General features: G+C 48.4%; 1 protein-coding gene across 1 annotated transcript in view; it reads right to left on the bottom strand.

Annotated features, from left to right (window-relative positions):
- Nucleotides 1–11,737, bottom strand: part of PIGR (polymeric immunoglobulin receptor) — an 18,864-nt gene extending 7,127 nt beyond the window's left edge. Inside the window, exons 1-5 of the mRNA XM_017880880.1 lie at nt 11,596–11,737; nt 5,621–5,716; nt 4,264–4,608; nt 2,227–2,883; nt 618–950 (exon numbers count right to left, since the gene is read on the bottom strand). Of these exons, the coding sequence (XP_017736369.1) occupies nt 618–950; nt 2,227–2,883; nt 4,264–4,608; nt 5,621–5,663 (1,378 nt within the window). The 5' untranslated portion in view covers nt 5,664–5,716; nt 11,596–11,737. The remainder of the gene's footprint in view (nt 1–617; nt 951–2,226; nt 2,884–4,263; nt 4,609–5,620; nt 5,717–11,595) is intronic.
- Nucleotides 11,738–12,513: the final 776 nt, after the last annotated feature.

The following is a 12,513-nucleotide window of genomic DNA, read 5'->3' as shown; positions in this document are numbered from 1 at the left end:
TTTTTTTTTGAGACAGGGTTTCTCTCTGTCACCCAGGTTGGAGGATAGTGGTGCGATCATAGCTCACTGCAGCCTCCATCTCCTGGGCTCAAGCAATCTTCCTGTCTTGGCCTCCCAAGGTGCTGGGATTACAGGCATGTACCACCATGCTCAGTCTACATTTCCTCTTCGTATAGCATTAGAAATAAGTATGATTCTGACTACATAAGAAATATAATTGTGTGCCTAGGTAATAATTATTATTGATGAGCACCATGATCAATCCAGAGTCTACCATAACTCATAGATCTTTGCACATGGACTTCAGTTTGCTTTCCTCACTCTTCCTTCTCTTCTAGACTCAATACAAAGAGGTATCTGCAATCCTCAACTTCAGCTGACGCCTGCACACTGCGAAAGAGGCCCATGTTCTTGATAGTAGGAGGTACCATGTATGGTAATTCAGAGTGTAGGGTGCGTGTTACAGATATGAAAATGTGACCTCTGAATAGGTGGGCTCCCTCCTGAGGTCTGGCCCATCAGGGTGGAGGTGGGTGAAAAAGGAGGAAGAGTGGCTGGGGATGCTGCTGCTGGCTGGAGAGGTCTTAGAGCTTTCTTCCTTCCTGTTCAACTCTTACCTTCGATAATCTTGATCTCCACGGTGGTCCTCCAGTGAGTATCGCCGTTGGTCAGACACCAGTAGAAGCCAGCGTCCTGGGTGGTGAGCTGGTTGAGGATGACAGTGAAGGTGCCGTTGCCTGGCTCCTGGAGCAGGGAGAGGCGGCCCTCGTACTGCTCCTGAACCAGCCCCTGGCTCTCTACCAGCAGGGGGCAGCGGCCATTCTGGGTCCCTTCCCAGAGACACCAGTACTTGAGGCTTTTGCTTTCCTTAGGGTTGTAGGGGCAGAGCACCGCCACAGAGCCTCCTGCCACTCCCTTCACCACAGTGCGGCTGTGGGGAATCGTGGACTCTGAAAACACAGACAGAGATGAGATGGGAGGATGGCCACGCAGGAAGAGCCTTGCGTGGCCTGAGAAGCCTTCTTCCCGGGGTCTCAGCCAGGATGGGGAGTGAAGTTTACACGCATCACCTTACCCTCCTTAGAAAATGAAAAGGAACTTTCCTAATGTCACAGAGCCTGCAGCTGGAGCCACCAGGGCCAGACTCCGGGGACATGGAGTCTCCCCGTCAACCTGGACATGTTGTTCTTTTCCTCCACCTTATTCTGAGCAGAGAATGGAAGGAGTTGAAGGAGATAATATCAGCTCTTCTCCTTTGGCTTCTTACAAAGTCTCCCTCTGTATAATTTTTTGTCTGTTTTATACACTAATAAGGGTATTTCACAAAAGTGGCCAAATGGGATTATGTCCAAACCAAGAAAATATATTTAGAAAGGTATTATGTAAAATATAAAGTATGTAGCAAGGGTGAGCTAATTGTTGGGGCCCCAAGGGGCATCTCAAAGACAATAGCCATTGACCAGGCAGCTAAAGCCAAGGTCCAGAGAGAACCAGGTGACCAAAGATGCAGGGAGTCCTGGTGAGGACCCCAAGCTGGACATGAACATGGCGTGCAGGGAACATAAGCCCCTTTAAAAAAAAGTCACAAGCACAGATACTTGGACCTGCAAGTACTGGTTTGCTGCTTCTAGCAAGGGCAACTCTATGCAGGGTGCTCTGGCGTGAGACGGAGCTGGGATTTAATTCTTTCACCATGCTGATGGCTCGTTAGAGTAGGGCTGAGTGGGTCAGATGGTGCTGAAATTCACAAATAACCCTACAAAATGTGGGAGTGAAACATTTAGAAGCTGGGGCACTTCTGGGAACGCATTGATACCAAGATTAGCCAATCCTTTTTCCATCTGAATGTGAGGGATGAGGCACCCATCTTGTGTAGGGGCCAGGGAAGGGGACAGAGGACCCCTGCAGAGCCTGCCACAGCCCTGAAACACAGTCTATAAGTCCTGCCTCAATCAAGAGCTTTACTCACCTCTTATTTGTTAAGCAGGGACAGCCATCAAAAGGACTTTGATAACAGAAGAGTAATTAGGAGCTGCCACCAGGCAGAGGCTGCTTTTTCTCGCTGTCCTGGGCAGCAGCCCACACAGCCTCCAGCTTGGGGCTGGTCAGTGAGTGGATGCTGTTGGCTGATTGATGACTATTGATAAATAGACTCAGAGGGAGCTGAGCTTGGCTCTCACCTGCAAGACTGCCTCACCTCCTCCCTCTCCTTCTCTAGGGTCTTACCCTCATTGACGAAGAGTTGCCAGGCCTGGATAGGCCAGCCTTCCTGCAGCCGACCATCCGAGTGGGCTCCACACAGGTAGCGCCCTTCATCCTCCTTCCTCAGGCCTGTGATCACCACACTGAATGAGCCATCCTGGTCCTGGGGGTTGAGCAGGATCCTGCCCTCAAAGGCTGAGTCCCTCTTCCCCAGTGTGTTGATGACCACATCACAGGTTTCCCTACTGCTCACTCGGCACAGAAATTTGGCCACATTTGCCACCTCAAGGCCCAGGGCACAGTGGAAGGTCACTGATCCCCTCAGGTCTGCATAAACCAGTTCGGGCTCGGGCTTTAGCACTTGGAGGTCAACATTCTTCTCATCACGACTGGAACCATCCCCAGCCTGGCAGAGATACAGTCCATGATCGCTGAGCCTGAGTCGGTCGATGACAACAGTGAAAATTAACTGGCCAGTACCTGGAATATGAAGGCCTATTCTGCCGTTATAGTTGGGATTCACATAATTTCTGGAGTCGATGACCAGCACAGAGGTCTCGCCTATCTTCTTGTACAAGGCCTTTACCTTTGGATCATTCTCAGTCTTGAAAGGGCATTTGATGGTCACCGTTCTGCCCACGTCCACTGTGTAGACTTCAGTGTCATTTGGGAGCTCAGGACCTGCAGGATGAGGGGTGCAGGGTAGGGGGCGGGCAAACTGTGATTCTACTTTCTTGCAACATAGGACTATTTGCTATTCCTAATTAGGGTGTGGGTGAACTTATAATCTGGAATGCCCTCCTTCCCAGAGGAACTCTGTCAGAATATGTCTTCCAAGGCCCAGCTTGACGGCCGTCTCCTCCATGAAACCTTCCCCAAGCTGACACTAATCTCTCCCTGCCCTATGCTTTCTTGATACATCTGCATCGCTTATTACGTCCAATCTGGTGTATGGTTAATTATGTTCTCCATGGACTGGAAGTACCTTGAAGGCAGGAGCATGTTTTTCTCATGTTTGACCCCTCTGCTGTGACAAGCACAATGCCTCTGCATAGTAGGTGGCCTAATTAATGTGTGTTGAAATGAACAGAACGAATGTAAACGCAGGGTGATGGATTTCAACGCATACAATAGAAGTTTCTAAAAATTACAACTGTAAATGTGAAATGGGCTGTCTCGTGGAGCAGTGAGTTTCTGCTAAAGTGCTTAATCAGAGGCTGCATACCCACCATCGGCACGTTCTTCTAAGCATCCAGACAGGGTGAACTCTAAGCCCTCTTCACCTCTTAAGATTCTGTGGTTTGCAATCTCCATCCCCACCTGAATGACCTCCTCATTTAGTCCACAGACAATAGTATGCATATTCCAAAGGAGCAGAACATGTCTTTGGGAGTCCCCCTGAATTTCTTTCCTCTGTAAGACCTCTCTTTTGAGTTGTCCTTGACTATCTAAAATGGCCTCATTGTTAAACCCTTGTCAGAAACAGCTTTTCTTTTTTTCTCTTTCTCCAACTAGAGTAGGCTTGTTAGCAACCTATCCTTTCAGGATCTTGGTCTTTGGTCAAGAACTAATAATCTAGTTTATCCTGATAATACTGAAGGACTAAGGGTTCCTGGGTTAAAAAAATATATATACATTTTACAAGAAGCCTTTTGGCAGCCCAAACCTTTATGAAAAGGTGCATTAACGATAGGAATTTCAGGATCCCTGTAAATCTCTCCCTGCCTTTTCTATCTCCTTAGCCTGATGGCAGATTTCCCTTTCTACCTGTAGCAAACACAAGAAAACTTGTCCTCCTGATACCCTTCTAAGCTGGGGTCTCCAGAAAACCTAAAATGTTATAGGCCACCAAGTCCTAGAAGGGTTCACTCATCACCCCCAAGTAGGCCCTATCTGTCTCCTTCTTCTGTTCTAAGAAGTCTTTGCCTGGGGAGAGGGGAGCCTTCTGACCCCCGGCCGGGCTACACATCCTTGTCAGGAAGTTCCTCCTCCAGCCCTCCATGCACCTTAGAGAATTCCCTCTAACATTCCCCCAGAAGCCCAAGGAGCCTGGATCCTTACCCTGGCTGACCTCCAGGCTGACATCAAAGGACAGGCCTCGGCTATTGATGCCCAGGCCACACTTGTAGTGCCCGGAGTCATCCCGGCTCAGCTGGGCAACGTTCACCACAAATGTGCCGTTCTCCGGGAAGTTGGTCAGGTTAGCCCTGCCTGCATAGTTGCTGGAGACGTAGCCCTCTGAGGAGATGAGGGTTATGCAGCGGCCACTGGCTCCCTTCCGGCACCAGTACTTCCGGGTGTGCCGGTTGACAGAGGTGGGTGGGTAGTAGCACTTGATGGACACTGAGTTACCTTCCACACTGCTCACCTCCTGGGGACCAAATATGGGACTCTTTGTGGAGATGGCTGTGGGTACAGAAAAGAGAGGTTTTCTGAGGCCCTTGGGAAGTACAGCCTGTTCCAGATAATCCACTATGAGGAGATGTGGTTTTCTACCTGACACATAGGCCCTCTGTTGATAATTTATCATATATTATAGCTGGAAAATTGCTGAGATTAAATAAAGTGACTGTTTTACTCATGATTAAATTCTAATTGTAATTCATTAATGATAACCATTACAAGGACAAGGGAATGACAAATTTATGATATTCCTTGTTTTTTATTTTATATATATATATATTTTTTGAGACAAAGTCTCACTCTGTCACCCAAGCTGGTGTGCAGTGGCACGATCTCGGCTCAGTGCAACCTCCACTTCCCAGGTTCAAGTGATTCTCATGCCTCACTCTCCCGAGTAGCTGGGACTACAGGCACATGCTGGCTAATTTTGGTTTCTATTTAGTAGAGACAAGGTTTCTCCATGTTGGCCAGGCCGGTCTTGAACTACTGACCTCAAGCAATCCACCCGCCTCGGCCTGCCAAAGTGCTGGCATTACAGCGGTGAGCCAGCATCCAGCCATCCTTTGGTTTTTCAAACAATAACACCACTTTCGTAAGGTGTTACAAGTTTGCACTTGCCATGTGTTATTTCCTTGTATTTCTAAAAACACTTTGTAGATGATTTTCTTTTCTTGTTTTTCCCCAGATAAAAATATTGAGAGCCAGGAAGGATAAGTGATTTCCCTCAGATTTCACAGCGGGTCATAGAGATTGTTGGTTGAAGTTAAGGTCTTTGTTATTCTCAAATAAGATCTTTCACAGACCCCTGGCCTTGAGATTAGGAAGTGCCATTCCTGTCCCTGATTTCCAACGCTCACAGACATGGTCTCTGTAGGACTCTTCCTCAAGGGAGTGCCAACTTTGAGAGGGACATCCCTGGGGATGAGTCTGATTTTAGTGTCCCCAGGGAGGTGAACCCTGGAGTCAGGCAGGCTGGAGGGGTAGAGCTTGGGGAGTAGGGACCTGGCAGACACACCTGGGAAGACCGCCAGCAGGCAGGTGAGCACGAAGAGCAGCATTGCTGGTGGGTCCTGAGCGCCGCACCACTCAGGCCGACTTCTCGTGTGCAATGCTGAAAAACAATAATCACAAGGAGATGAAGCTCCCCTTGTCTTCCAAGACTGTTGACCTTAGAGTTTCTGTGACTTCTGTTTGACTTTGTGTCTCCAGCAACTGACATAAATCCTGTTGAATGAATCAGTGCCTCCACCTTTTCTATAACAACTCGAAGTCTTATCATCCTTCAACACTTACATTTCCTTAATAGCTATAAGTAGCTTTTGTCTTCTCAACTAAGCTGCAAGCTCCTTTGGGATAGAGATATTGTATCATTTGTTCTGTTTCCCTGCCCATGAGACACAGTCCCAGGCACCCTGTAAGATCTCAGGAACGGCTTGCTGGGTGATTGGTTCCTACCAATATGTGGCCCCATCTTTCTGTTTCAGCTGCCCTCCCTACATTCCTGACATTCCTGGGAGGTGAAGCAGGCTGACATATTTCACGGTGTGTTCAGATGAGGAAACCAAGACCCACAGAGGAGGTGTCATGATTGTTAAGGCTGTAAATGTAATTATGATGGTCCTAACTACTAACCCCATTGATTGCTCCCTTATTCTGTCTCAGGCACTGTGTTGAATAATTTATGTGTATTATCTCATATGGACTTGATATCAGCCCTATAAGGTTAGTATTCTTATTCACATTCACATGGTAGGAAATGAAGGCTTAAAGGTTAAGTAGTTTGCTCAAGGGCACACAGGGGTTAAGTGTGTGGGGGTACACAGAATGGGGGTGGGGAAGATTTAGGCCCATCTTTGACTGCAAAGTCCATGTGCTTAACCTCTCTGTCTTAATTTAATTTAATGTAACTTAATTTAGGAGAGCTAAGTAATTAAACATGAGGCCAAAGTACATAAGAAAGCGGCAGCCTTTTATTGCAAATATGCACACACTCTCGGGCGAGGTTCCCTGGTCCTCAGGTATAGGGGGGCCAGGGAAGTCGCGCCGGCGCTCTCGGGTGAGGTTCCCCGGTCCACGAATGCGGTGGCCGAAGAAGTCACGCTGGCTACTGCCGGCAGCGGACTTTTGTGCGTTGGTACTGGAAGCGGGAGGGCAGTGGGCGGGATAAGGGCGTGATAGGGGCGTCTCCATAGGCGTGGCCTGGTAAGTTTCGAGCTCTTCGGATTGACGTCACCTGGTGCATGCTCCGTTGATCTGCATCTTCCCGGGCGCGGGCTGTATTTTCCTGCGCGCGGTTAAGTTGGTGAGGAAGAACTTGGAAGCAACAGGGGCGGTCCCTTCTTGTTTACCTTCCTCCATCTTGTCCCTTCTCCTTCACCTAAACACTCTCCACTGCTGTATGGCACCCCAAATACAAGAGCATGCTTTTACCTTATGCTTATTTGTGTTATTTGTAGAGACCCTGTTGCTTATGAAAGCACTATCATTTACATTATTTCATTTGGGCTTTGTATGTTCCCTTGAAATAAGACAGAGAGGTCTAATCACAACCATTTTATGGATATCTTGACATTTTATGGAGTTATCTTGACAAAGAGAGTGTTAAATGATCGTAAGTTTGGGCAGTAATGAGTGCCATAAAGATAAGGATGCTATAAGCAGGAGGAAGCTGGGCATTATCTCCCAGACCTCCCTCACCACCCTGGCCCCTGCTCCTGCTCCCAGACTCCCTTCAGCTTGAGCCAAAGGCAATAGAGTTGTTTATCTTGGTTATTTCTTTGTTGCAGGGGAATTTCCCAGCAAGGAACCTTTTATTTCCTTGTGAATATAAAGGTATTTTGTTTCTGCAGTTCTTTGGAAGAGTAAGGGGAGGGAGTGGGAACAGATATGGGTGTCAGATGGCAACGTTGAGGCTCTCTTGAGTCCGGTTAATTGTCCCAGACCTTTCTTACCAGGTCAATGATTAATCCCTGGAGTGGGGCCTTAGCCAAATACCAGTCAGCTCCAACGTGAAAGCAATCGGGACGCTGACTGGGGTGTCATCACCTGCGTAAGCACTGCAAGCTGCCATGGGAGATGCTCCCAGGTGGAAGCAGCTTTCAGGAGGCCAGGAAGTCTCAGCAACAGTTGGGATGGGCTGGCTGCAAAGACCTGAGAGATCTACCATTTGTTACTTGTGCTGGCACAGGGTGGGTGCAGTCACAGGTGGGAGGACAAAATGCTGCCTGCTTTTAAGAACTCACACCAGCAGCAGCTGTCCTTGCTTCTTATTCCTGTCCTCACCTCTAGATAAGCAACTGCCTAATATTTGTGTGAGACAGGAGCGGTCTTCCTACAAGCTGAGCAGCCCTCTTCTGGACTTGACCTGAGTTGCAGAGAGTCAGATGCCAGCTTCTCCAAGGTGAAGACCCTGACCTCTGTCCCAGACTTCTCATTTTGGGACATGTTTGGGTGACTGTGCGTGTTCGTGTGGAGAGGGGACATGTGCGTGCACCCATTACCCTCTGCATGGTCTCAAGCCAGGGATGAGAGCATCAGGCATGCACAGGCAGGTCGGGCAGATGGCAACATGGGCGGGATGCACACAGTCCAGTCCTAGACGGGATGATTGGCAGGAGAGGATACCCCTGCTCTCAGGAACAGGAGCTCTTCTTTGCCCAAAGCTAAAACTTGAAGCACAATTTCTCTAGTAACAGTTGGAAGGACCCCAAGCTTTCAGAATCATTAGAGACCCCTTCCTCTCAAAACCAGAGACTTTCTTCCAAACCTGGGGGATTCAAATCTCAGGGAGACCCACCCCACTGGGTGGCTGGGGCTGGATTTAAAGGATTTGCTTAAGAAAGGAAGAAAAAGAACACAATGTTGGGCACTCGCTATGTGCCAAATGCTTTGCTAGGTTCTTTTCTTGTATGACTTCATCCATCAGCACAACAGCCCAAGAGGTAGATATTGTTATCCTCATGACACAGGTCGGAAATCTAAGGGTTATAGGGATTCTTGACCCCAAGACTCACAGCAGAATCCGAATTTGAGGTCATTACCCCATTATCACGCTTTAAATGAGCAGAGGGACCTTCTTTATTGAGTTTTATATATATGACACTATATCATGCATGAGGGCACGTTTTCTGGTCCTTAAACTAGCAGTTGTTTTTTCACTGCTGAGGCTAGGATGTGCTAGATCATTTTCAGTTTACTAGGTTAGTGTCCCAACATATTTGTAATATATGGCCCCACAATTGTGGATTGGGGCAGGAGTGTAAGCTGTGCTGAAGAATAGTTTTTCTTTTTATAAAATGTATTTAACAAGCTCCTATTCAGTTAAAGTGACTGCACTTCAGCTCTCATGGTGTGGAGTCCAAACCTTTGTCCATCTAATCTCAGATTTCTCTCTTTTTCAGAGGAAGAAGGGTCCCCTGGACTTGATATGAGAGTAGAAGTCTGCTTGCTGGGCATCGTTTAAAGACAGAGAGTGAGCTACTTAGGTTGGACCCATGTGGATAAGAGAGGAGACAAACACTATGGGCTAGGCTAGAAGAACGTACACTGAGTCCTTTCCAGGTGCTTTACATGTGTTAATGTGTTTCATTTTTACAGCCACCCTAGGAGATAGGACAAAATGGGCAACCCCATTTCATGAGTGAGATAATTGAGACACGGAGAGGTGAAACATTTGCCCAAGGTTGCACAGTTGGTAAGTGACTTAGATGGGATTCTGGATCAAGAGCATAGGCCCTTAGCCACTCTGCTGTAGCTTGGAGGGTCTTGCTGTTGAGAGGAAGCAGTGGAGAGAGGAAGGAACAGGATGTCCAATCTTAGAGAAGAGAATTTGTTCAGTTCTTTCCTCTCTGCCTTTCACAGAAAAGGCAGTTCTTATAAAGAGACACCTGGGGCCGGGCGTGGTGGCTCACGCGTGTAATCCCAGCACTTTGGGAGGCCGAGGTGGGCGGATCACGAGGTCAGGAGTTCAAGACCAGCCTGGCCAACATGGTAAAACCCTGTCTCTACTAAAAGTGTAAAAATTAGCTGGGTGTGGTGGCACGGGTCTGTAATCCCAGCTACTTGGGAGGCTGAGGCAGGAGAATTGCTTGAACCCAGGAGGTGGAAGCTGCAGTGAGCTGAGATCACACCACTGCATTCCAGCCTGGGTGACAGAGCAAGACTCCAAAAAATTAAAAAATGAAGAGACACCTGGACCCAGAGGTAGGTGTCAACAGAGAAATTTCTTCCTGTAAAATATTAGCTGCTATTTATTTAGCACCTACCATGTGTAGGATATGTTACATAACCATGTGTATAACCAGGCATGTTGACGCCAAAGCCTCTTTCCACTCCACCATACTGTGTCGATGCCAGTGGCATTGGGACCCCAGCCCCAGCCCCTCCAGAGAGAGGGCGAGACATAGATGAAGGTCTCTGCTGAGCACAATGCATAGGTATTATTTTTTTAAAGTTGGATAGTTTGCTTTGTAGGTGACATCAAAATGTCCTCATGACCATATCAAAATGGCTGTACCAAAACCTCATTGTTCAAACTTGCTGGTGACTTTACACCACTCACATAGACTCATGCTGTCTTGGTTTCCTCAACTAGGGAATGGTATCACAAAACCAGCCCTGCCTACCTCCTCGTTTGTATCAGGGGAGAATGAGATGAAGCTGTGAAAGCCCAGGGCAAGTGGGTTTACTAAATGGAAGCCTGTGTGACTCCACTTTTTATCACCTAAAGCCACAGAGGTCTAGAGGCACTAGGAGATAGGCAGAGAGAGTTGCTTTCCTGACTCCTGGCTCAGTGTTCTTTCTGTTACATTAGCACATCCAGGGGCAGAGAGAAGGATGGAGAGAGAATTCCAGGTCTGACTCTGGGAAGACCTATGTCCAGGCACCAGACCCCTAAACCCCTGAAATTGGCATCTCCTCTCCAGATGTTAAAGGATCTGTAATTCTCCTAGTGAAGGGGGAAAGTGATGGCACAAAATAGGAGCAGCTTCAATGGCCCCAGACACCATGGCAGTTGCACACAGAGCTTGACCAGCTGCTGCCCTTGTGCCAGACGGTCTCACTGCTGGCTTGGGATGCTGTCAGGATGGGCAAAGGGAGGGGAGCCCATGTCTGAGATCTGCTGGCTGCAGAGCCAGGAGGAGCAGCAGGAGTTGAGTATGCTGCCTGTGGGGCTCAGCCCTACCTCACTCAGTGACTCCGTGAGGACCTCATTTTTTCTACCTCTAGGAAGGGCAGGATGATGTGATGACACACACTTATGTGTCTCATGGCAGGGATCTGCTAGAGCAAAGCGAGGTGGAATTGGAAAGGATTTCAGGGGTTCTTGGAAGCCCAGAAAAAGGAGCTGAACATGCCTTTGCCAGAAAGCCACAAGCGGGAAACCTCAAAGACTGGAAGAGGACTTGCTAGGTGCCATACTTTATGCGCATTATCTAATCCCAGGTCTGTCTGGTGTTCAATACATCCTTGATTAATTAAACTAAACTGAAAAATATGAAACAATTCCTATTTCATTCTAGAGGTGACAAAGCTATTTCACACGTATTTTCTCATTTGAACCCACATTGACCCTGAATGATAGGTGTTATTTCTGTCTTTGTTTTACAGATTAAGAAACTGAGGATCAGAGAGGTTAGGTGGTTTGCCTAAGGCCACACAGTTAATCAACTGTGAGGAGTTAGGAAACCCAGGCACAGACCAAGCTGAAAGAGTAGAGCTACATATGCTGACCACAGCGGTCCCTTCCCACCTGCTGATATTTCTCAGAAAAGGATGGGGGGCTTGCACACACTTGTATCCCTACTTATCCCACTGGGATATGCACGCTTACTCCCCACCCACACACAGTCACACAGTCTGCCTCCTTGTCCTTCTCACCCCACTATCTGGGAGACTGGGAGTTGGGAATGGAGGGGGTTGCCTGAGCCATCGTCCCGAGCCCTTTCCAGATAGCATCCCGTCTGGGGATCCCAGAGCAGTAACACTTACTTTTAGCCACTTCCTTCTCTCCCGTTGATCTGATTTCAGGGACACAGCCTGCTGGCCAGTTGGTAACCCCTGCCTCTCTAGGAGCTACTGACAGGGCACTGGACGCTGCTGCCAAAACTGAAACTCTGCTCAGTGTTTGACCCACACCTGGGCTCTTAAAGGGCCACTCTCCCACAGGCACCGTGGCCAGCCAGGGTCACGTGACTTTCACAGCTCCCTTGCTTTCCTTTCATTTTAGCTTTCCTGGCTGGCTCCATTTGGTTTCCTTTGACCTTGGGGAGACTCGATTACTTGGGAATCCTCCATCATTGCAGCTTCAGGATGAGGGACAGAATGTCAAGTGTGAAGATGCTGTTCTGTCACTTTGTAGCTGCAAGACCTTAGGCAAGTCACCTTCCTATTTCTTTTCATCTGGAAAAGAAGGATGGTATTATCAAATCTACAGGTAGAGGATATAGCCAGATATTAGCTACAAAAAACCCGGCCCAATGCTTGATTTGAAGTTGACATCATCTGATGGGGCACAGGTGGCAGGAGTGGCTCTCATAATCCTTGGTCTCATATCCCCAGTTGCTCGGGAACCCCCTCCAACTCCCTAGGTTACTTAGCCTGGACTAAAAATGCCCTTTACACACCTCCTGCCAAGCCCCTTTTACCAGTCCCAGAGGTCCAGGAGCTGGCAGGACTGTGGCCCTTCCTGTTTCTCTCCCCGGAGTCATGAAAGACTCTCACTGCTTCTGGGCTCCCCTGAACATGGCTGACCTCAGAGTCTTGTTAGGACCCGGGCTTGGCTACGTAGCAAGGAGGGTGCCGACCTGCTGAGTTGAAGTAGCACCTCCTTCCCTATCTCAGTCAGTCCATGGGGGCTGCCAAGACATGACCTGGTTGGGACTCCGGAGTGTTCCCCAAATGATCGTG

This window comes from Rhinopithecus bieti, unplaced genomic scaffold (assembly GCF_001698545.2).
Source record: "Rhinopithecus bieti isolate Rb0 unplaced genomic scaffold, ASM169854v2 scaffold_12049, whole genome shotgun sequence".
In the NCBI taxonomy this organism is placed as follows: Eukaryota; Metazoa; Chordata; class Mammalia; order Primates; family Cercopithecidae; genus Rhinopithecus; species Rhinopithecus bieti.
The sequence above is the reverse complement of the archived record's forward strand: the minus strand, read 5'-3'. Positions and strand labels throughout refer to the sequence as shown.